This window comes from Carcharhinus amblyrhynchos, chromosome 7 (genome assembly GCF_965287045.1).
Source record: "Carcharhinus amblyrhynchos chromosome 7, sCarAmb.v2.hapA, whole genome shotgun sequence".
Lineage (NCBI taxonomy): Eukaryota > Metazoa > Chordata > Chondrichthyes > Carcharhiniformes > Carcharhinidae > Carcharhinus > Carcharhinus amblyrhynchos.
In genome coordinates this window covers 65429318-65455526 of record NC_137330.1, presented here as the reverse complement: position 1 = coordinate 65455526, position 26209 = coordinate 65429318, and the positions used below count along the sequence as shown (strand labels likewise).

At 39.7% G+C, this 26209-nt stretch overlaps 1 protein-coding gene across 3 annotated transcripts in view; it reads left to right on the top strand.

The window, feature by feature from the left end:
* Window positions 1–25777, top strand: part of tpd52l1 (tpd52 like 1) — a 41287-nt gene extending 15510 nt beyond the window's left edge. The window contains exons 3-8 of one of the 3 annotated variants that reach the window (XM_080192517.1): window positions 2285–2433; window positions 10527–10628; window positions 11885–11917; window positions 16952–16990; window positions 18579–18639; window positions 22358–25777. In XM_080192517.1, coding sequence (XP_080048643.1) covers window positions 2285–2433; window positions 10527–10628; window positions 11885–11917; window positions 16952–16990; window positions 18579–18639; window positions 22358–22483 — 510 coding nt within the window. In that variant the 3' untranslated portion in view covers window positions 22484–25777. The remainder of the gene's footprint in view (window positions 1–2284; window positions 2434–10526; window positions 10629–11884; window positions 11918–16951; window positions 16991–18578; window positions 18640–22357) is intronic. The other 2 variants (XM_080192518.1, XM_080192519.1) reach the window with 2 other exon arrangements.
* Window positions 25778–26209: the final 432 nt, after the last annotated feature.

Here is a 26209-nt window from a genome sequence, read left to right as displayed (position 1 = left end):
ATCTAGTGATAGGTCATCATCGCAGCGTTACAATATCACCTGCATCCTGAGGAAAATGCTTTCTTAAAATCCTGTGTTACGACATTTGTTTTTTCCCTATCTGTGACAAAGGTAAACCATCCCTCCTCAGCACAGGGATAATATTCGGACTTGGACCAGCAAGTGACAGATAATCTATGAGGATGTGTCTAGGGCGGTGGATAGAGGAGAGCCGGTGGATGTGGTCTTTCTAGATTTTCAGAAGGCGTTTGACAAAGTGCCTCACAAGAGGTTATTGCAGAAGGTCGAGGGACATGGAGTTGGGGGTAGGGTGTTAGCGTGGATAGAGGATTGGTTGTCAAATAGGAGGCAGAGAGTGGGGGTCAACGGGTGCTATTCGGATTGGTGGATGGTGACTAGTGGAGTGCCCCAGGGGTCGGTGCTGGGGCCTCAGCTTTTTACCATTTATATAGATGATCTGGAGGAGGGAACCGAGTGTAGAGTGTCGAAATTTGCTGATGACACCAAGATTGGGGGAACGGCAAATTGTGCGGAGGGTGGGGAGAGTCTGCAGAAGGATCTAGATAGGCTGGGCGAATGGGCCAGGAAATGGCAAATGGAATTTAATGTTGGCAAGTGTGAGGTGGTCCACTTTGGTAGGAAAAATGGTAGGAAGGACTATTACTTACGAGGCGAAAAACTGCAGCAGGCGACGGTGCAGAGGGACCTCGGGGTCCTTGTGCATGAGTCGCAAAAACCCAGCTTGCAGGTGCAGCAGGTGGTCAGGAAGGCGAATGGGATGCTGGCCTTCATAGCGAGGGGGATTGAATATAAAAATAGGGAGGTCTTGCTGCAGCTGTATAGGGCATTGGTGAGGCCGCAACTGGAGTACTGTGTGCATTTTTGGGCGCCGCACCTGCGCAAAGATATTTTGGCCTTGGAGGGAGTGCAGAGGAGGTTTACTAGGCTGATACCGGAGTTGAGGGGGTTGAGCTATGAGGAGAGGCTGAATAAACTGGGCTTGTACTCGTTAGAGTTTAGAAGAATGAGAGGAGATCTCATTGAGACGTATAAGATGATGAATGGGATGGATAGGATAGAGGTGGAAAGACTCTTCCTGCTCAAAAAAGACAATAGGACTAGGGGGCACAGCCTCAAGATAAAAGGGGGGCGGTTTAGAACGGAGTTGAGGAGGAACTTCTTCACTCAAAGGGTGGTGAATCTCTGGAATTCTCTGCCCGTTGAAGTGGTGGAGGCTGCCTCGCTAAATATTTTTAAGACGCGGGTTGATGGGTTTTTGATAGGAGAGGGGATTAAGGGTTATGGGGAGAGGGCGGGAAAGTGGAACTGAGCAGCGACAGATCAGCCATGATCTTATTGAATGGCGGGGCAGGCTCGAAGGGCTGGATGGCCTACTCCTGCTCCTATTTCTTATGTTCTTATGTTCTTATAACATTTGCATTGTGCAAGTGTGAAGTAATGCTACCATCTCAAATACAGAATGTCTTGTGCTTGCCTTCAACAGGATTACTTTGCCACCCTTAGTTTGAGGATCATCACTGACCAGATTTGTCTGCAGCCTTTGACATGGTTGACCACCCCAGTCTTCTCCAACATCTTGCCGCTTTTGTCTGTCTGGGTGGGATTGTACTAATGTAGTTCCTGATCTATCTAATCATAGACAGAATCTTTGCAATTGCTTCTCTTCCTACTCCTGCATCGTTACTTCTAGTGTCTCCTAGGATCTGACCTTGGCTGCTGCTACTGTTTGTCATCCATATGCTGCCTCTCAGTCACATCATCCAAAAACAGTTTTAATTTTTACATGTATGCTAATAATATTTAGCTGTATCTCACCGTCACCTCTCTAGACTTCATGGTTGCCAAATTATCTGACTGTGTATCTGGCATCCAAAACTGGATAAGCAGAAATTCCCTCCAATTAAATGTTGGGAGCAATGGCCAACTGATGAGAAGCATGGAACCAGGTTGCCGTTGCAGTCGCAGGAGTTCCAGAGCTGGTCAGGAATTCCAGGAAGAAGAAAAAATTTTATGGCCATATTTTAAAAGAAGTAAAAATTGCGACTTAAACATTACTGCAGAGCCTGGAGAAAGTTTATGTGGTTAGAATATACGGATTTGCAAACTGAGTACATTCAGTGCTGTTATAATTTTATATAGTGACTTACCTGAGCAAGCTGCCCATTGGGGTGGAGAGTGATTGTGGTTTTAGATTGTAACATAAACTACTGAAATATCTAGTTAGAATGTGTACATAAAGAATTAAATGTTTTTTTAATGTCAGCTAGAAGATGAAATTTCTACATTGCGGCAAGTTCTGATTGCCAAGGAGAAGCATCTCGCTGAAATAAAGCAGAAGTTGGGCATCACCCCATTGAATGAAATAAAAAACAACTTGAGTAAAGGCTGGCATGATATGCAGACTTCAGTGATGTAAGTTTTTGAGCGAAGGAGTTTGCTGCAACTTGTTTGAACAATGTGTACTTTATTCCTGCTGTTATGTGCTGAAATGCTTTGCTGTGATTCAGCCAAGTGTTTATTTGCTTAATACAAAATGTAGTTTTTGCTGTTGGTTAATTTTTAATCGATCTAATAGAAGTGCCTGTTTAAAAATTAAAATTAACAATTCCCTCTTTTTATTAATGGGATAATTGCATTGCAGTTGGTCCTGGATTATCAAGGTCAAAAGTTGAAAATTGCACGTGTAGGCATCAGGCAAGGATTGAATTGGGCTGAGCCCTATTTGCACGCTTTACTGTCACTCATTGTCTGTCTTCAACCTTGGGTTGCCAGCAGCCACAAAGTTTTGAATCAGTCAGGATATTAAACAGTTTATTTAAAAGTGATAGTGTGCTGAGTAAGTATACATTGAAGAACGTTGAAGTTGGAGAACATGGAAGAGCTGATGGTAGATAAGATGTAGAGTGTAAGACTCCAACCTACCTTTCAATGCTGTTTTCATTTTTGCCTAATGTAATTGGATGGGGAAAATTATAATTTTAGCAAAAGACGTATCCTTTTGAAGTATTTTTGCACTGACTAAATAAATGCCACATGCTGCAATTTTGTTTTATCTACTTTACTCTTTTGCATCATAAGAGAAATGTTTTTTAACTCCACGCTTAGTTCAAAATAAGTATAAGAATGGTGAGGATTAGAGCTTCATCATAAAATCAGCAGTTTGTTACAAAGGTTATTACTGTAGGCCTCATTTCCCTTTTTGGAATATGAAGTCTGAATTATATTCAGTCAATAATACAAACATTATCCTGAATTGTTTATAAATTGGCTGGTTATAGTTATAGTTTTCATGAAATAAACAAGATGACTGTAATGTTTAAAATCAGTGCTTTTTGGGTTTCTGAAATTAAATCACAATTTGAACAGTTGCCTTGATTGCACATCATGCTGTTATAATGTTAGACTTTGGATGTGAGTTGAGAGTTGACTATAAAACCCCAGCTCAGGCAATAGGTCCGGTAGGAACAATCAATAATCATCCTTGTAAAATGCTCATGCATTGTTTGTATCCCCAATACTAAATTACATTTGTAAGTATTGTACTCTATATTAAAAGTTATTAATTTGGAAAATACTTCCAATTTTTTTTTCATGGGATGTGAGCATTGCTGGTAAGGCCAGCATTTGTTACTCATCTCTGATTACCCTTGAAAAGCTGGTGGTGAGCCACTATCCTGACCTACTGCAATCTTTGGTGCGCAAGTACATCCTCAGTGCTGTTGGGAAGGGGGTTCCAAGATTTTGACCCAACATGACGAAGGAATGGCAATATGGTTCCAAGTCAGGATGGTGTGTGGCTTGCAGGGGAATTTGATGATTTCATGCATCTATTGCACTTGTTTTTCTAAATGATAAAGATCACTAGTTTGTAAAATGTTGTGAAAGAAGACTTGCTAAATTATTGCAGTTCATGTAATATGCAATGCTGCTATGTGCCGGAGTGAACTCATGTTTAAGGTTTTTGGTAGGGTGCGAATTGAGTGGGCTGCATTGTCCTGGATGGTGTTGGATTTCTTGAGTGTTGTTAGAGCTGCACTCATCCAAGCAAAGGGAGAGCATTCCATCACAGCCCTTGTGCATTGCAGATGGTGCGAATCAGGAACTGAGTTACCCATTGCAGAATTTCCAGCCACAGTGGTGCTTATGGTTGGTTCAGTTAAGTTTCTAGTCAGTAGTGACTCTCAGGATGTTGAGAGTAGGGAATTCAGTGATGGCAATGCCATTAAATGTCAAGAGAAGATGATTAGATTCTCACTTGTTGAGAAGACCCTTGTCTGGAACAAATATTACTTGCCACTTATCAGCCTAAGCCTGGATGTTGTCTAGGTCTTTCAGCATATAGACACAGTCTGCTGCAATGGCACTGTGCAATCATCAGTGAACATTCCCACTTCTGACTGACTATGATGGAGGGAAGGTCATTGATGAAGCAACTGAAGATGGTTGAATCTGCAGCAGGTCTTGGGGCTGAGATGATTGGCCTCCAACTACCACAGCTGCCTTCCTTTGTGTTAGGTATGATTCCAACCAGTGAAGAATTTCCCTCTGATTCCCGTGACTTCAGTTTTACTAAGGCTGCTTGATACTACATTTGGTTAAGTACTGCCTTGTAGATGGTGCGTTTTTTTAGCTCACTAATCAAGTCCCTTTATCGCTCATTCTGATATTGTGATCTTGTGCTGTGATCTCAGACTTTGAATTCACCTTCAATATTCTCTCAGATTCTTGGGTGCTAGTCTCTCCCGTATATTTACAAATTTGCCCAATATCAAGTAATGTAAGTTGGAGGTAAAACAGCGAGATTCATCCTTTGAATTTAGTACTGTGAACTTTGCATGTGCCTCTTCAATCTTCTGGATAGTAGATTAGTTAACATTTTACTGAGATGTGGTCAGAAATTGTTAAGCTGCTTTATTTTTTGTCAGTCGGTTGTTCATCTATCGGGTTATGGGGAGAGGGCGGGAATGTGGAACTGAGCCACGACAGATCAGCCATGATCTTATTGAATGGCGGGGCAGGCTCGGGCCAGATGGCCTACTTCTGCTCCTATTTCTTATGTTCTTATGAGGACCACAACACCATTAGTAATTTTGAGGCTGGATGTGATGTGTCCGAAGATGACTGATCAGGCCAGTTCGGGCACGGAATGTCCTGGCACATACTGGACAGACTTGTGTAGGCACTGTAGTTGTTGCACTGGTGGTTCTGGACTTGTGCAGCTTGCACTTACGTTGTGCTTCAGCAATGCACCTTGCTTTGTAAGCTTGACAGCCCTTGTGGATGAGGCAGCACCAGGTAGAGGGCAGTTTTGTGCCAGCGTTTCCCAGATGGTCATGTCTATGTCAGGCGACTTCAGGGCGGCCTTGAGTCTGTCTTTGTAACGTTTCTTCTGCCCAACATGCAAGCGTCTTCCAGCAGAGAGTTCCCCAAAAAGGAGCTGCTTGGGTATGCGCTCGTCTGGCATACGGATGACATGATCTGCACTCTCATCAGCAGTGTGTGGAATGATGGTAGACTTGCTCTAGAGAGAACTTCAATGTCTTGCCATCTGATGCATAATATTCTGCAAAGACAAGTCATGTGGAAATGATTGAGCTGCCTTGCATGCCTTCGATACACAGTCCACATTTCACAGGCATACAGGAGGGTAGTGAGTAGTCAATGCTGTAGACCTTCAGTTTTGTTGCTGGGCTGATTCCTCGATGTTCCCATACAGTGGAGTGCAATGTACTGAAAGCAAACTTGCCTTTGCTATTCTGCAGTTAACTTCTGTATCAATAGTCACTGCTTGGGAGAGAATGCTGCCAAGATAAGTGAACTGGTCCACTGTCTGTAGTTTCTGCCCTTTGGTTGTGATTATGGGTTCTATGTATGGTGCATGAGGAGCAGGCTGGTGCATGACTTCGGTCTTTTTAATGATAGTGAATCCAAAATTGTCAGAAGCTGTGGAAGATTTATCCATGCTGACTTGCATCTCTGTCTCTGAGCCAGTATACATAGCGCAGTCATCTGCAAAGAGGAAGTCTCTCAGAACAGTCTCCTTTACTTTGGTAATAGCTTGAAGTCTCCTCAGGTTGAAGAGCTTCCCATCTACTCTGTACTTGAGGCTGATTCCAGCAACACTGTCCTGGAAGGCATCATTCAGCACGGCAGTAAACATCATGCTGAACGGTGTGGATGCGAGCACACAGCCCTGTTTGATGCCATTGGTGATTCTCAGGGTTCTCCGCCTTCCACCAGCCTGGCCATCATGCCATCATGGAACTGGCATACCATCTAAATGAATTTGGGGGGGCAGCCGAACTTTGACATGACCCTCGACAGGCCTTGTTGGCTTACAGTGTCAAAGGCTTTCGCGAGGTCAACAAAGGTTGTGTAGAGCTCGCGATTCTGCTCCTGACACTTTTTTCTTGAAGTTGGCACACTGCAAAAATCATGTCAATAGTCCCTCAACCTTTGCGGAAGCTACACTGTAACTCTGGAAGCAGTCCCAGCTCCAGATGAGTGACTGGATGATTTAGCGAGGGTTTTTCCTGTGATGGCGAGCAGCAAGATTCCTCGGTGATTGTCACATACTTGCTGATTGCCCTTCCTCTTGTAGAGGTGTACAATGGGAGCATCTTTAAGTTCCTGAGGAATGGATCCTTGCTTCCAAAAGGACTGGAACAACTTGTTGAGCTTCTCGATAAGTACAGGACCAGCAGTTTTGTAGCTGTCTGCGGGTATGGCATCTGCCCCTGGGGCTTTGCCACATGATAGCTGGCTGACCGCTTTCATGACTTCGGCTACTACCAGTGGGTCATCCATGATGCTGTTGATATCAACCTGGGGAATCCTGTCTGTTGCCTCATCGTGAATAGATGATCGGTTGAGGATGGCTTCAAAAGTGTTCAGCCCATCTCTGCAGGATCTGAGCCCCCTCTGTAATGCGAACTTGTACTCAGGAGGGGGAACTCCCGAGAGATTGAAGTCTGTACAGTGTGTTGAGGGTTTCGTAGAACCATTTCAAGTCATTTCTGTCGATGTATCCCTGTATTTCATCTGCCTTGGCTCTCAGCCAGGCATCTTGCATTTTACACAGTTTATTCTGGACTGTCCTGCGAGCACTGGTAAAAGCATTTTTCTGACAGGCCCAATGAAGATGGTGCTTTTCAACAAGTAGAGCCTGTATCTCCTCATCATTCTCTTCGAACCAGTCATGCTGCTTGCGGGTAGAGGGCCAGAGTATCTTCAATGCAGATGAATAGACAGCATCCCTGAAGCATTCCCAGTTGTCCTCAGTGCTGCCTGTGAGGTGTAGATCAGCAAGCATGATTTCTGAGTCTTATGCTGGGGCTCTTTAGCTTGGCTGCATTGATTCTTTTCATAACCTTGCTTCCTTGTGGTCGCCTCTTGGGTCTGATGCGGACCCTCATTTTGGAGATAATGAGCCTGTGATCTGTTCAGGAGTCAGCACCACACATGGCCTTGGTCACTCTGACATCCTGCCTGTTTTTTTTCTCCTGATGATCACATAGTCGATAAGATGCCAATGCTTAAAGCGGGAGTACTTCCAGGAGGTCTTATTACGGGTTGGCAGACGGAAGCTTGTGTTGGTGATGAGAAGGTTGTGTGCTGCACAGGTTTCATTAAGAGTAGGCCATTACTGTTACCTATGCCTCTGAATGACTCCCTGCCAGATTGCAGAGTCACACCCTACTCTTGCATTGAAATTGCCAAGCAAGATCAGTTTGTCAGTACTGCTCACTGCTGATAGTAGGGTATCTAGTTCTTCATAGAACTTGTCTTTCATTTCATCCGGCTGTTCATTGTAGGGGTATAAGTGCTGATCAGGGTGGCTTGACTTCTGTTCTGTAGCAGAAGCTGTAATATCATAAGCCGGTCGTTCACACCCTTGGGTAGACTAGCAAGTTTCCGAACAAGATGACTCCTGACAGCGAATCATGACGCTCATCGCTGCCGTGGCCGCTCCAGAAAAAACTATCCACCTCCAGTTTCAGTCAACTGACCTATGTTGGCAAGGTGAGTTTCACTCAGGACAGCAATGTCAATGTTGTATCTTGCAAGCTCTCTGGCAACTAAGGCTGTTCTTCTCTCTGGTCTGCCTGCTATAGGGTTGTCCAAAAGCGTGTGCACATTCCAAGTGACATTGGTGAGCGGTATCATCTTATGTTTTATTTTGTTTGTTCGACCACAAGATAGGATCCCCGCCAGCCACGGTAAACTGGACAGGGTGTAGTGAAGCAGGCAATGTTTAGGGCACCTTTTCTAGCCCCTTCCTCATTCTACGGAGGTGAGCGGTGCGTTCCTGAAGAGGACTGCTCAGTTGCCCAGGTAGATGCTGAGTTCCACTGCTGCTTCGGTCAGTGGAAAGTGACCATTAGACCTGAGCTGCCTGTGTGCAGGTCCATGACTACAGCTCCCAGCGTTTCTGCACCTGCTGCTTCGTCGTCGCCCAACGTCACAGGCCTTCAAACATTGAACAGGACAATGATGATGGTGATGGTGTCGAAACTCGCGCTTGATTTGGATTAAAGTGAAGGACAGTTGTGCAGCGTCAGCCTCACTCTCTCCCCAGTTCCCATCTGAATCCAGTGGCAAGACAAGAGTCAAGATGGCTGGAGAAGGGACTAGGCGCAGTGGATAATCAGAGCATCTTCTGTATCTTGCCCTGTTCTTTGTGTTCCACGGCGCTTGCAGAGACTGCCTTCTTGACCGTTGGACCTTCCGTTGATCTCGTCCGCTCAATCTGCCGGAGTCTGTCTTCATGTGCTGGGATAGACATTTCCCTATTTCTCTAAGGGTTGAGACTCGTTGACTATCCTCACCTGGTTTAGCCAGCTTGTCGAAACCGTTACCCGGGGTGTGGCCACTCGCGTGCAGACAGCTACAGGGAGCCACAGGTGAGAGCTAAATGCTAGGCAGGGACAAAGGATGGACAAACCACCCTGAAAAGGGCACGACATGTTATCCCATCAGAGATACTACCCCTCCTTGGCACCCCATACTACACTATTTACTTTGTCAGTAACTGAACATAAATAGCAATGTTTCTAGCAGTTTCTATTTAACTTCTGTTCTGTAGCAGAAGCTGTAATATCATAAGCCGGTACTGTAGACCACCTGCATAAATGGTAAAAATAAATTGATCTGTAGACCACCTGCATAAATGGTAAAAATAAATGCACCATTATGTCCTGGTTAATGGTCTAAATAAAACTTGTTTTTGGCAAGCATGTTATTAATTCAGATCAAGCCACTGTTAAGCTAAACTCTGAGGCCATAACTGGCCTTTTCTCCAGGCATAGACAGTTGGACATTCTCATCTGTAAATTGCAATTTTTCTGGGATATTTGTCACAACATTTCATCTGATTTGTAGCTACAGTCTGTGGCTGTCTTGTGAATTTAACTCCCTGAAAGAAGACGTTTAATATCAATTAAGCTAAGCTCCTCTATAAAGGTGAAATTTTTAAAATCTCTAAACATAATATTTATTTAAATTTGTTTCAATTCTGAAAATTCTGGTTTTCCAATCCTACTTATATTTGGAGCTTAACATTTTTCAGTCTGCATAGGCTATAACAGGTAACTGTTTCATGACTTTTTTTCTCAAACTAGTAAGGCACCTAATGTGATGCCATATTTATTCTGTCACACCTTGGGTTGATTCACAACACCGAATGGCACCGTTCTTTGTCCCTGCACAGATCACTGTTGCCGTGGAAAGACATCTACATGCGAGAGGGCAGATTAGTGTCAGTAAACTTGAGATGTAAGAGCAGAGAAAGGCAGATATATCAAGTTTAATAACTGATCCCTCAGTAGTGTGTGATTAGCTTACTGCTGTGCTCTGGATACTTGTTTCATTTCATTAAAACATTTACATTTTTGAAGATTTTTTTTCACCTCTATATAATTACTGAACAATTGTCTTAAAAAATACATTTTTGTAAGGCATGATTACTTACAAAATCTTCTAAAAAAAAGAAACTACTGTCAGCTATAACAGTGCACAACTGTAACCAAATTGTTGGATTTGGAATATGGTTCTGGCTTATGCAGTAGATGGAGATTTGCAGCAATCGTTCAGAAGGGAGTTGGATGAGTTCTTGACAGCAGCTGATACTGTTGCATACAAAGGGTGAGTGGAATATTAGGTAATGTATTTTGTGGTCACTGTTATATTCTAATACCTGTTTTGACTCATTGGGATAAATAGAGGAATTTTCCAGGATTGTTTCCCTCCTGAATTGACATAGGCTTTTTTAAAAACTTCTTTTTTGCTTCACTCAGGAAATTGCATTGACTGCTGGTGGATGGGGAGCATTGGGGATCATGTTACTTGGATGCAACAGATTGAATGAGATGAACCAGTTAGATTTATGTTTATTTCTAACATTCAAAGCCACACTCTGTTTAAAGTCTAATTGCACACAAGTCTGAGCTCTCCTCTCCTTCACTAGGTACTCTTCAATGCCTAAATTGCTTCATTTATTTCCATAGATACAAAAAAACACAGGAGACTCTCAATACCACAGGACAAAAGGCATCAGCAGCTTTGACTAACGTAAGCTCTACACTTAACAAGAAAATAGGAGAGATGAAGTAAGTACAAATGAATGCAGTTCGGACTCAGTAATTCTTAATGCAAAGTGTTTGTTATCACAGTACTTTTATGTAGTATGTACACTAGACCTTTTATTCTTCATGCAACCTTCAGTTCTAAGTGATTATTACAGAACTCATGCAACACCTTAATTTATAATATGTTTGAAATACAAAATTTATAAGATTCTTATGTTTTGAGATAGGCGATTTGATTTAATGTAAAATGGAAGAATGAAGGGTGCCATGTGACCTGCTATTAATTCTATCCAACAACAAGTCTGAATGGCTCAGTTGCTGTGAGGACAAGAGGGGCCCCAAGTTAAGAGATTTGTTGAGAAGATGCCAGATATTCACATCTGCAGATAATGGCAAAAACATCTGAATTAATTTAGGATAGACTATTAGTCTCCAAATCTCACAGTGAAGAGTTAATGAATGTCAGGTTTTGTACAATTATACTTTAAACTGACTATTCATTTACAAAATAGAATGGAGTTGGGAGTCTAGACGATAGCTAATTAATATTTCTACATAAGTACAAGGTTCATGTGATTCACGTTATCAGGAAGATGGGCTTTGGGAAGGGAAAAGTCCATAGAAAGCCAACGTAGTAATCATATTACAGGATTTTCTAAGATATTATTGAACTTGACAGAAATGGGTTTGTCTGCAAGAATCTGAGAGAGAGTACAGAAAAACTAGAAGCAGGGAAAAGGCTGACCCTATTTTCCACAATGTAGAAAGTAGGTGTGAATTTGTGCTGGGATTGAAGAGACCAGGTTTGTGAGGATCTTAAGGAAGATTTGCCTAGCTTGGGCTAGAGAAAAGAAATAGCTTTGGACTGGTTCCGGGAAAATAAAATGGCTGCCTAAGAGGGAGGGTAAAGCACAACCATACTGGGGAATTTTGGGCTGCTTTAAAAGTTAAGTGGGGAAACGTCTCTCTAGTTTGGAGTATAAACTGCCTACAAAAATAGTGTTTGGTCAGTCTTGTTTTTAGCTTGTTTATTACAGTAAAACTTTTATAACTTGGAACCTTGTAACATTTTCTGGAGGTCACTAGGATTCAGATACCTTTTTTTTGAAAGTTGTTGGCCTCTGTGGGAATTAGAACAAATGTGTTTTATTTAAGTCTGCGATCTTTGCAAATGTAGGCTCCTTCGTGTTTAGTAATGTTTCACTCCAGTGATTGCGTCTCTTAGTACACTATCTGTGCTGCTTGATATCCATAACTGACTAACTGTTTTGCTGTAGCTTATATTACTTCAGACGTCTGCTTGCAAACAGGTGAGATTAAAATAATTTGGACATGTTGAGTTGTCTTTTAAGATACCAACATGGAAAGGGATGCGTGACACAATTCCACATTTTCATTCTGTTTAATGAACTAGTGCATATACAAAGGGTTGACCACAATATATCCTTTTTGACATTTCTTTCTGAATAATTTTATTTTCTGTATGGCAACCTGGCGTACAGCATCAAGTTCTCATCTGGACTCTAAGTATTGTTTTCATCCATCATTTTTGAACAGCTTTTTTTGGTTTTCATTTACTGATAATTACATAATACATTGGAATGTGAGAATTGGAATTGAATAAGGAAGAATGGTGCCTGGGATGACAATGTTCCATGTTTTTTGTGGGTTTTTTGCAAATTTACACCCATTAGTTTTTTCATGCCCACCGTCTCAAAATGCCACTCCCCCTCAAAGGTGTGGACTGAGGTATGGATTGTAAAATTCAGGTGCAATGATGAAGGGTTGATAGATGAATGTAGTGTCTTATCCTCCAACCTGCTGAAATTTTACTAGCTGTGAAGTTGATGCCCTTAAGTGTCTCCTCCCACCATGGCTTTTTTTTTACCAGTGGCGGGAATTGCCCAAGCCACATGGGAAGGCTACTGTAAATCCTAGTGGCTTGGCTACGAGCTAGGTAGTGTGTGCCTCCTGTTTGGATGCCATGTGCCCTTCTGAGCAACAGTGATCAAACCTGTTTTTTTTTCCCCACTCTCCAGCCACCTAATCATGCCCCCTTCCTCTCTTGCTTGGGCATCTCAAGCCTCATGGTTGTTAAGTTAAATCAGGGCTTAATGGCCATGCAGAGGTGGGCTTGCCCATGATTTCTGATAGTGAATGTTGGGGTTGGGGGCATCGTCACAACTGAACCTAATCTTACCCTCACCTAGAATCCACACAAGGGAAATGACATTTCCAGCCAGATTACTTGTTAATGAGGAGTAGGAATTCATGCCATTTTCTCTGGTACAGAGATCAATAGCATCACAACTGTTTCACCAGGCTACAATTATCTTTACATCAGAAATCAAACTTGCAATCTTCCTAGCTACTTACTAGATTAATTTAAAACATTTTGTCTGACCTTCAGCTCCGGTTTTCTTTCCTGTTTAATTTTTAAACTCTCATGATTGGTAAGCCAGACTCTTTAAAATTGTATACCCACGTGGCAGTGTATGCTTGTTGTAATGTTCCAAAAACATTTATTTGTGGATCCTTTTAAGTTATTCCCCCATTTATGGAGATTCCAGGATGAAGCAAAAAAGGCTGTTGGGCAAAGCAGCTTAAATCATGATAGCTAGAGGAAATATTAACCCATGGCATAGAGTGTGAAAGGTATAATTAGATTACCTGTATTACAGTGCTGTGATTGCCTGTGATGGGAGTGTATAACCCCTTGTATATGCACTTTTATTGCATAGTCAGTGTTTTGTGTTGTGTTGTGCTGTGACTCTTCTCGGACATGAACACCTTACTGTAAGCTTTTTAAAATGTTTATTTTGAATGTCAGCTGTTTGTTGCATGTGCTTTTCTTTGCAGCTATTTACTGCTTTCAGCTCTTTCATACTTCACCATTAAGTATACAAGGTATATCAAATACAAAGTAAAGCATGGAGCTAATGGTGAAAAGAAATGCAAAGTCTGCAGTAATCGCTTTTTTCACTGATGTAGCAATTATGTTGATTCTTGGTCTCACCTCTTGCTGAACAGTTCTAGTCTGTAGAAAATTCCTTGTTCATGCATGCATTTTAATGCGTCCAAAAAAGATGGATTGCAGTGATGCTGTGCATTTGAATGGTGATAAATTGTTCCTTCTATCATAATTGTATAAATGAAATAGAAAAAAGAGTGCAGTAAAGTGAGATTGAATCTACTAGCAACAAAAACATCCTTTCCAGATATGAGTAGGGCCTCCAAATCTAAGATGGGCATGGACTTGATGAAGAGTTAATGTTTATTGAATGTAAAAATATTTACTAGGAATGAAAGAAATCAAACTCCTTGGAGACAGCTTTAGCAATGAAGATGATTTGGAAGTGTTAATCACAGTTTCTTGTGGTCTGAGGCTAAAGTTTCAGAGGAACTCTGAGGGGTTTTGGCCCTGAGACATAGCATGGCATATGGATATGTCCTCGCACTCATGAACCAAACTACTAGCTATGGATAGATAGCTCCATTGCCTTGTGGATAACTCAGAAAAGGTAAAAACTAAAGGAATGAACTCCAGAATAAAAATCTGGAGTGGAGCCCAAAAGCACAGACTGATACCTACATGTGTAATTTTTCTGGCAACTCCTGCAACCAAGCCAGTGCTGACTGTAATACTTGTGTTCCTTTGGATTCAGCTGGAGAGGTCAAAACGGAGATCCTTTAGTTTGGGCAATCATAGGGTCCTAGAGAGGACATTAAAGTATCGCTGCAGAGAGTTAACACAGTACAGGAGACGGGGCTAGTGAGTAATAATCTGTACTCAGTGTGGTCTAATTAAAACCCCATACAGTTACAGCAACATTTCATTATACCTGTACTCCAGTTTCCTTGCAATGAAGACTAACATGCCTTTCACCTTCCTAATTGTTTACTAAACCTTCATTCTAACTTTCTATGTACTTTGCATGCCAAGTTTCCGCAGATATCAGCATTTGGAAGTTCTACCCATTTTTCAAAAATAGAGGGCGGAGACAGTGGCTATGGAATCATGTTTCTGATGATGATCGAAGGCCATGGCTCTATCTTTCCTTTATTAAAATGAAGAGAATTTTTGGTCATCTTGTACTGGAAGTTGGGCAAGCAGGAACTAGAAGAGTCAAGGGTTATGGAGGTGGCAGACAGATGGGGAAAGTAGAGTTGAAACCACAACTAAATCAGCCATGATCTTACTGAGTGGCGGAGCAGGCTAAAAGAGCTGACTGACCTACTCCTCCTAAGACCCACGTTCTCATGTTCCAGACAATTTGCGACAATAGAGGAATAGAAAGAGATAATGGGATGGTAGAGGTTGGTGCTGTCGGTGAACATGTGTAAGCCAACAATTTGTCTTTGGATGTCACTGATAGATAACATGCGGATGAGAAATAGGCAAGGACTAAGACCCACAAATTTTGGACACAATTTAGAAGTGATGTTTCATCTTTAATGGTACATGTGCCACCTGGATACCAGAAATCTAAAAATTATGTAATTCAGTGACTTTAGGAGAAGCCAGTGCACTCCTGATTATGATAAATAAGAATGGAACAAGGCAAGTGTAACCCCACCCCAGCTTATCAAGAGAGAGTTGGAAGATGATGGTGTGTGGTAAACTATGTCAAAGGCTGCAAACAGGATGAGGAGGGCTAGTTTGTCATCATTGCAGTCAGATTGGTTGTCATTTTTGACTTTAAAGTATTGTTTCAGAACAGTGGCAGCAATGCAGACTTGTTTGAAAGGATTCAAACATGAAGTTCTGGGAAAGATGGGCTTGGATTTAGGAGGTGAAGGACTTTGGAGAAGAAAGGGAATTTTGTGATGGAATGGCAGTCTGCAGGGATGATAGAGTGAAGATTTTTTTTTAAGGAGAGGGTGATGATGGCAGATTAGATGGAAAGGGGACAGAACCTGAGGAGCAAGAACATAAACATTGTTGGCTAACTTGGGGGCCAGAAACATAAGTTAGCTGGTCATAATTTAGTGGAGTAGGGTCAGGGGAGCAAAGAGATGAGTCTTTTGAACAAGATGAGCTCAAAATGTGTACGAGGGGAATTATTTCGGTCAAAGAAACTGGCTGCTGAAAGCAAACTATATGGATTGTCTCTAAGGGTAGCAGAGTAGGGTCACCTGGCCTAGGTGACCCATCAGGATTTAGAGTGGGGAATCACCCTGGGAGGAGGAGTTCACTTGAGCAAAATCATTTTAGAACTAGCAGCAGACTTGCTGATCTTGTAGATCCATGCAGGTGAATCCTTTTTTTTTGCTCAGTAATGAAGTCTCTGAAGGTGCATCATTACAGTGAGTAAAGCAATTATGTGTTACTTTTTCTAACTGTAGCAACTCTCTCAACATCAGGTTAAAGTCCAACTGGTTTATTTCGTATCATGAGCTTTTGAAGCTCACTTGATCACCTGAAATCCTTCATCACCTGATTTGGAAGCTCATGATTCCAAATAAACCTGTTGGATTTTAACCTGGTGTTGTGAGACTCCTTACTGTGCCCACTCCAGTCCAATGCTAGCATTTTCACATCATTTTTCTAACTAGTTATCTCTAGTCAATAGAGTTGAACAGTAATAAAAGGAATACAAAATTCACATTTGGCAGTCATTGAAGAGGTGATCAATGATTTCAGTGAGACACATGTTCATAGAGTAGGCAATTAGCAGAAACAATTTAGCATGTTAATGAATGAAATAATACATTTTGGAAGATAAAATCAAGATTGGAAGTATACACTTAAAGGAAAGGTGCTGAAAAATATGCATGAATGGAGAGACCCATTTAATCTCAGAACCATGAGTGCAGGTAGATAAAACTATTTTAAAGCCAATTAAGTTTTGTGATTTATAAATGGAGATCCAGAGGTCAAGAATTAATAAGTAATAATGCATTGTGCCCCTTTATTAAACTGACATTAAGATTATAGATTAATCAGAATGGGAACATTATACTTATGAGGACACTGTTTCCACAGGAGCTACTGCACAGCAGGCTAAGAGATTTAGTAGATCTTTAAAATTGTGAAGCGTTTTAAGAATAAGTAGACCATTACCTTTCTCTGGATGGTTATCAACTTAAGTAATGCATACTACAGGGCTGTAGGAAATGTGTGGACTGGTGGGATTCAATTTGGATTGCTCAGGCACAGCAGATACAGTAACCTCCTTACATATGTGGTATCAGGTTGTAATATTTTCTTGTATATGTCACTGTTTGTATTCCAAATGTTAACAGCTTCATTTAATAAATGTTTAATTGTGGCCTTTTTTCTACACTTACTGCTTGACTTAAGCACATCAATGTTCTTCTTTCTTTAATGCTTCATGTACCAGTTACCCTGTGCAGTATTCAATTAGTCTACCAGCTATGAGGTAATGTGATGCGAGTTGAAAGGACCGGGACATACCTAAATTTTAGCTGTGAGATTTGTTTGAACTGCATTAAGTAAAAACTTTTTTTTATGATTTAGTGAGAGACTTGGGAACTTTTTTTTTCACATTTGAGAAACCGAATGGAGGGGTTGATTCTCATAAATTCTGTGCTGGTTCAACAGAGATGTCTACTTTGCAATCATGGCAGATTGTATTTATTAATCAGCATAGATTTAATCAGATCAGTGCTAGAATTACAAAGTTAATTTGCTTACATTGTACTTTGTAAAATTTTAAGACTTATTCCCCCTTATTTAAATGTTAGCTCCAATTGTTGCTTAAAATTTCAAACATAAAGTTGTGATTACCTCCAACACAATTCTTCATGTTTATTGGAATAATTTTACTTTGATAATAAAATTACAGCCAGGCAACTGGCTTGGAGGAATTACATGGCCAATGATGTCAGGGAAGTGAGTTAATATTTCTAGACAGATAATATGTATTTTAACTTCATTAATTCTAATAAGCAGGAAGCAATAAATGCGTGGTTTCTTGTTGTTCCCATTTTGCCAATTATTAACATTGCAAGGTCAAGAAGCCCAGTTAACCAGCTTTCTAGTTGGCTTGAAACTGCACTTTCCATTTAGGATGGTAGCAGTAGCAATTAACACAATGAGAAAATAAGGCTTTGATTAGTCCAACTGCCTTTCTCCTGATCTTCCACTGCAATGGTTTTTGAACCACCTACTCGTACCACAGATTCTGCAATAAGCATTTAAACTGGAAAGGGAATAAGAAATATATTTTGTTAAATATTAGCCCTGGTTGATAATTCTAACAGATAAAATCTTAATAAAGTCATGGGGTTTTGTTTTCTCTGTAATGCGGACATTACTGAGTTTATTTTAATAGGTTTGCAAATCCATTGAATAGTGAACAGAGGAACTCCACTCAAACATATTAAGGATTTATTCACTAACATTGCAAACAGTAAATTTTGAACATATCTTCTGGATTTATCAGTTCAGCACACTGGACATTAACCACCTTTAGGACCACTTGTAAAGTATAATTTACAGTATGCATAGGGAATAGCCATAATTTTTGGCTACTGTTGTCACTCTGAAACCGTGCCAAACAGAGTAATTTATGCTTGTTATCTTGCATGTTTACTTAGTTATGTTCCTATTGAATTTTGTTCTGTTTTTAAAATATATTTAACTATGTCTCTAAATATTACTAGTTATGTCTGTATTTATAGAATGCTTGGGCTCTATCAGTTTAATATAATGTACACCTCTTCAGTAAGCAGTAACTTGTTTTCAGCCATTGGAAAATTTCTTGACCTACTGCTACATAGAAGTTCATTAACAGTGAATTCAACATTTTTTAAAAAATAAACATGCAATCAGTGCTGTTTCCTGTCAGCACAAATTGGAAACGTATGTGAAAGACTAATTTACATAAAATGATTATTAGTAAAACTTAATATTTATAAAATCTGTGCCAAAATGCATGAGCCATTTACTGTAATTTTAAGTGAATAAAACACAAGAACAAATCATTGTGTTTCTTCTTGCCACAGAAATTCTCCTACATTCAAGTCCTTTGAGGAGCGGGTGGAAACTACAGTTAGCAACCTGAAGGTAAAGGTTTTGTTGTCATAATTTGGTGGTGGAATGTATCAGCACTGCATATCTCTTAAATGCAGCCAATCAGTGTGGTTTGATCTGGTTATGTTTAGAATTCCAACTTCCATCTTCCTGAGTATATTTGAAATTTCATACATAATCTTCATTAGTCAAAATGAATTAAAATAATTCAGCCCCACATTTAGAGGAGGCATGATAAATGCTGGCACAACAACCAGTCTGTGCCAGTGTTAATGCTCCACCCAAGCCTCCTACCATGTTTTCTCACCTAAATCCACCATTGTAGTATCTACTCCAATTCTGCCTTATATGTTTGTCTACCTTCCCCTTCAATGCATCTGTCCTGTTTCTCCAATTACTTCCTGTGGTGGCGAGTTCCACATTCTCTCGCTCTTTGGATAAAGAAGTTTCTTCTAATTCCCTATTGGATTTCTGGTGGCTATTTTATATACATGGCCTCTAGTTATGCTCTTCCCCACAGGAGGGAACATTCTCTCTGTATCCACGCTATCAAAATCTTTCATATTTGTAAAGAGCCCCTCTTCCTTTTCTTAGAAGTATGCCCATGCATTTCTAGTATCATCCATGTAAATCTTCTCCTCACTCTCCCCCATGTTTCTGTTATTTTAATAGATGATTAGGATTGAACTGAGTACACCTAAGAGGTCTTGTGCATTTAGTTGGTACACGGTTGGTATAAATTTATTTTAGCGTTCTGAACATTAAACACTTGCCTCACTGGAAATGAAAATTAGGGGTAATTCTAATGTATGGCCGATCCAATATTAGCTATTTTATAAAGACATATAACAGTTGCTAAAGACAATTTATTAAACTAAAGACAGATTCACACAAATAGGACAATAATACTCTAAGACAATTAAATAAATATTTAAACACATGCAGTTTACATAGTAATTACCTCTTGTTCCAAGATATATCTGCGATCCCTAAACTTTTTAAGACTTTCCAGTTCCCAAACAACATCCAAATCGAATCAATTTATAGGTCAAATCCAGCTTATAGTTACCACACAATATAAAGTGCATGATCATGTCTGGGAAATGTCTTTTTCTTGGAATGAACATACTTACACTGCCTTACAGGTTTCTGGACTAACTTGGCTCTAAGATTTCTTAGATGTAAACTGCCTCTCAGGAACTGAAATGTTAAACTGCCCTGTTAGCAGATGTTACCTTGCCTTTTTAGCAGATGTTACCATACCTGCCTGCATTTGCAGATGCAGGTGATTATACCTTGGTTCCTCTTTGATTTTCCCCTTTGATTCTGTCTGGATTCCTGCTAATCTCATTACTGGGAAAGATGGCATCTCATCATCTCCTTTGAATGCTGGCTACTACTGTCACTGGACAGATTTTACCTGTTGCTGGGCAGTTCACATCCTAACATTCCTTGTGAAATTCTTGTTCCTGCTGTTACTAGGCATATCCATGACACAGCATTTATTCCATCTAGTCTGTTAGTATTTTATAAATTTATATGTGATCCCCCTTCATTCTCCTAAATTCCAGCAAGGATTATCCTAACTGACTCAATATCTTATTATGTCAGTTCCGCCATCCCAGGAATCAGTCTGGTAAACTTTTGCTGCACACCCTCCATAGCAAGAACATCCTTCCTCAGAAAAGGAACCAAAAACTGCACACAACAATCCAGGTTCCAGCAAGGGCCTGTACAACTGCAGAAGACATCCCTGCTCCTGTGCATGAATCCACTCGCAGTGGAGGCCAATATAGCATTTGCCTTCATTGCCGCCTGCTGCACCTGCATATTTACTTTCAGTGAGTGGTGTACCAGGACAACAAGGTCTCATTGCATATTCTCCCCTCTCAATCTATAGCCATCCAGTTAATAATCAGATTCCTGTCTACTGTGTTGGCAGGCAGTTAACTTTGAGAACATAATCCAAGTTTGATGCTACAATAATGAATGTTCACAGCTGCAGTATCAGTAAAAATCAATAATAATTGAGAATGTGAATTCTAGATTTTTTTTTTTGCTCTCCTGATGGTTAATGTAGTGGTTGTATATTCAACCAGCTGAGCAAAGAGTACAAACAAATCTGGGACCTCTTGGTTTTTTATTGAATGTAAATTAGTGCTTCCAAGATTTGGTTGATTTTAAGAGGGTAACTATTGCCACAATACAAAAGCAAAAATATAAAAACAAATCAACTGCAGGTGCTGGAGATTTAAAATAAAAACCAAAAATGCTGGAAAAACTTAGGGCTGGTGTAGCAATTATGGAAAAACAGCATTAATATTTCAGGTCTGTGACCTATTGTCAGAACTGGGAAAAGTTAGAAATGTAAGAGGTTTTAAGCAAATGAGAGGGAACAGGTTGGAAAAGAAATTGGTTAAAAGGGGAGGTCTGTGATATGGTTGCAGACGGAAGGAATGAAATGACAAAATTGTTGATGGTGCAGAGCCAAATGGAGTGATAATGGATTTAGTGAAGATACAAAAGATGTATCCAGAAATGGTATCAATGGCAGAAGAAGCAGCTGCTGCCTAACAGCAAATGAATAGAAAAATCTTTTGTCATTTTACCTCCTGTCTTCCACTCTATCTCAGACCTCTTTGCTGTTTTTACAACCCCTTCTCCCTCTTTCACTCAAAGCCTATTACGTTTCTAAACAATTCTGTGTTCTCATGAGAGGTGACAGAACTGAAACGTTAACTCTCTTTCTGTCTTCACAGATGCTGTCTGAGCTGCTGAATATCTCCAGTAGCTACCACTTTGCTAAATTGACTACATAGCTCCAGTCTTGTCATTTTTTATACATCCTGGTTTAGATTCCTCGCCTCTGACAAGAGACAAGCCACCAACAGATTGAGAGCTGGACCCTAATTTTATGTAAATGCACAATTTGCTCTACAACAAGTAGTTTTGCTCTAATAAACATCAAAAGATATTTGATCCACTTTCTTTAAAGATTTGTTGCACGTAAAATTACCACAAGAGATGGAATGGCTGAGTGATAACATTAGTTCCTTTTACATGAACAAGGTCAACGAGTCCCTGTTAAAAGACTGTTCAGCACTTATTTGCACAGAGCCAAAATATAAATCATTTTCGGAGAGGTACTTTTAAAAGAAAAAGATGTAATTAGCAGTTTTTTTAAAATTCCAAACTTATTATGGAATAGAAATACAAACAATAACCTGGAGGAAAACTTGTACTCAACAGATGGATTGCTAAATTGGAATTCTTGAGGCTATTCTGAATTCTGCCGCCCCCCCCCCCCCCCCCCCCACCATGTCAACTGCCCATGTCTAAGACTAATCAATGTCCAATACTATCACTAACCAATGTGTGCTGCTTTTACAGCCAGTATGATTGGCATTCCTGACCACTTTGTATTCAATCATATTTTCATTGGTCTTTGGCTTTTCATCTCTCCCAGCATAATTATCACCCAAGTTAGTCTCCTTTCTTTCTGGCTACTTACTCAGACTACTGGATTTTCCTTCTGTTTATCTGGATGATGCCACTATTCACTTTTGGATGTATGGTTTATCTATAATTGTTTAAAAAAAATACTTCCTGATCTAGTAAGCTGATGAAATGTTACATTTAAGTCTTCAGATTGATAAAATATGTTGCTGTTATGTAGAGGTGATTCAGCAGGCATAACCTCTCTGATGCTGTGGATTTTTCTTAATGTCTCAATATTGTTGTTTCTGTTTAGTGTAAAGTTGGTGTGCCTACCCAAAAAAGCGGAAATTTTGAAGATGTGCTGAATTCTACAGCCAACGCCAGCGTTCAGGAATCAACTTCAGCAAATCATTCAACTGAGAGCTTTGGAGTTTGTTGAATCTTTAATACTGGAAAATATAAATGTACAATCTTGGTGTTACTAGATTTTATTTAAAGTTCAGTAAACACGTCTCTCCTGAGTATATTAGGAAACGACCACCTGGAATTATTCAAAACAGAAAAAATTTTCTACATTTTATCAATAGAAAATTGTTTCTTATACTTTTATTCTTTGTTTATGTCTTTACTATACTTATAAAGAGTTTATTCCATAGCTTTATTCCGAGCTTCATCTGTGCTTGCATTGCAACAATTTGTCGAATTACATATGCTTTAAACAAATCTGTTTTAAGAACTGTTCTATAAAGCACTATTTTGAAGACTTAATGTGTCATATTCTAGCTTGAGGTATTGTTGGAAAAAAAAAGAGAAATTATTTCTTGTAACCACCTCTATTTGCAACTTCTTGATGATGGTTGTGAAGCGAAAAGCTATAAAATTAAGTATTTAGAAGTAGAATTAGCTATTTACAACATTAGTTAAATGAACCCTACAATCAGCCTATTCTGTTAAAATAATTTGGCATGTGTTTGATAGTTTGAAGCATTTTAAAAATACTGAATACATAATTATCAGAATATATGATATTTTGAATGTTACATTAGCTTTACTTAATAATGTTAAAGCTCTACGTGAATTGTTTTTTTTATGGCATTACTCAGGATGGACACTAGTTTATACAGCAATGCAGATGAATAGCTCAGCACTTACTATCTGCTCTATGGTCCTGTTTTAGTTCAAAATTCACCAGGTGAAATTAGAAGAAAGGGAAGCAATCAGAGATAATTACCTTAGAAAAATCAACACCAAAATTAAAACCATCCCCAAGATTGCTATAACTGAGAAACATTTTTATTTATTCAATTATACTATGTATGAAAATGTTATGATCTGAAATCTCCACATCTTAGCTAGTATTACTATTTCAAAAAACATCATTAAGTCTGTCAAAATAGATTCCTCTCCCCACCACCCTGCAAAAGAAGTTTGTTTAGAGAAATTTAATTTATAAACCATAAATCAAATACATTTGTATGTGTTCATTAACTGATATTTAATGCTTTCAGTATTGTGTTGCAAAGGGAGGAAATGAAGATGTCAATCCTTTGAGTGAGTTGTGGCTCGGTTGACAGTATATTTGCTTCTGACTCTGGGTTCAAGTCCCATTCTGGGACTCTAGTGCAGTACTTAAGCAGTAAAATAAAAGAAAAATACTGCAGATGCTGGAAATTTGAAATAAGAACAGAAAATGCTGGATAAACTCTTGACACTTAGCAAGATTTCAGTATTGTGTGCCAGGAAGCCCTTTCTGTACTTTCAGGAAGAAAGGAAGATGACTTAAAACTTTGAAACATATTTTGTCTCAAAACCTGTCCAAAAAAGTGATTATTTCCTCCACTTTTCTGAAAGGTCACTGCTAAGATTAAGTTTCTATACGCACCAGTTGTCATCCAGTACCTCACCCAAATTGCCATGATTTACATGCAAGTGTTGGCAATTGTTCCTTTATGTGGAGGTGCTGGCGTTGGACTGTGGTAAGCACAGTAAGAAGTCTCACAACACCAGGTTAAAGTCCAACCCAGTTTATTTGATAGTAAACCCACAAGCTATTTATATTACATGCTCTGTCTGAGACCAGAACTCTCCACTCACCTGACGAAGAGGCAAACCCCAAAAGGTTGTGGGTTTACTATCAAATAAACTGGTTGGACTTTAACCTGGTGTTAAATTGTTTCTTTACTTAACAGCCCAATTACATAGCAATCCACAACACAAGCCGTAGTTACTTTCCTAAGGTTCTGAGGCTAAATTTAGTGTCAGATTGTAGCTAACTCAATGCTAACTTATGACATTCTTGGTCAGTGTGCCTCACCAGTTACTAGATAAAATCAGACTTATACAAAGTTTGAACACACATTTACTAATGATACAGAAGAAACCAACACATTTATTCAAATTCACTGTCAATAAAATATTTTGAAAATATTTTCCTTTTTGGAATGGATGCAGAAATGCTATTGTAGACCTCAGGTCTCGCATTATTTTGTTAACTTCCAAGTTGCTTTAAAACTTTTATTTTTAACCAAATGTCATTTTTTGGGCTTACTTTGCACAATGTAATTTACTATATTTAACAATCATTATTAATCACTCACTGTTTAAAACTGGTTTTTGAATTGCGCCTAATTTAGACAGGAAGACAGCAGTCTCAGCACTGGATTTGAAGATTTTAGAAGAAAACTTTTTCTCCATTAACACATTTTTTTTGTACTGGAAATAATTCATACGTTCTGATCTCTATGAAAGTGGGACAACAGTGAATGATATATGCTTGATGTCTTAAATCTGATTTATTTTTACATGTTTTTATGGGATGTGGTTGGCAAGACCAACATTTGTTACTCATCCCCCAATTTCCTTTGAGCTGAGTGGCTTGCTAGGCCATTTCAGGGGGCAATTAAGAGTCAATCGCATGGTTGAATGTATCTAGAAAAATGGTTCCCAAATGTGGCTTGCGCATCTTTTTTTTTGGGGGGGGGAGTTCATGTAAAAAAAATGTAATGGGAGAATATTAAGAAATACAAACTCTTGTCTTAATTTGAAGTCCAGTGTCAGGAAATCCAGTTTGCAATAAGCCTTGTGCTCTCCACACATGCCAGCTGGGAAATGGCTGCATATATGTTTTTTTTTGCCTTCAGGCTAGGAACTGGCCTGGCATGGAAGAAAATAGGAAACGGTGCTAAAAGCAGATCAGCTGAACTATTACGAATAATATATCAGTCTAATTGTTAGGTTGATTTCTAAATATTATCCTCCTAAATGCTGATTTGTCATTTACTGTAACATTCTGTTGAGTCTGTTAACTCGGTCGCAGGCACACTTTCTAATTTTGAAATTCATCTAGTTATCAAAGCTGAATAAGTATTTGCTTGCTTGTGTTAGGTTGTCAAATGTGTACCGATGTCATGGAGATTGATGTGTTAACTTTAGATTTTTTTAGGTTTCTGTGTAAGCAAGTGGGAAATATTTGCATTTTGACGAACGTCAAGATGAGGATACACCATTTGTTACAATCCTCTTGCCATTTATTGCTGGGGCAATTTGTCATAATCTGTGACATACAATTAAATATTTCTGATACCTGCACAAGCCTGTCTGTTCTGTATGATTGCATATTAAATAGTCTAGGTTATTTTTCTTGATGAAGCTGGCTGATTGCAACAAATAAATACCAGAGCAAAAGCATTGCGCCAAAATTCTGTAGTCAGTGATATGACAATGAAGTGATGACCAGGAATGAGATATACAGATTGTATATTTTATTGTCATTTTAGGGGAGAAGTGGCAGCTTCTTTTACCATAAAATAAGTGGACAATTTGATAATTTGAAATATCATAATCCCTACAGTGCCAAAGGAAGCCATTTGGCTCATTGAATCTACACTGACTTACACAGGCCCCTATCCCTGTCACCCAACATATTTACTCCACTAATCCCCTGACACTAGGGTCAATTTAGCATAGCCAACCAATCTAAGTTGCACACCTTTGGGCTGTGGGAGGAAATGAGCACCCAGAGGAAACCAGTGCAGACAGGAGGAGAATGTTGGAGTTTGCACAGTGACCCAAGGCTGGGAATCAAGCCCAGGTCCCTGGTGCAGTGCTAACCACTGTGCCATCCTAACAATGCACTGTATGGAGTTGCAGAGAAAGATGGGTTAAG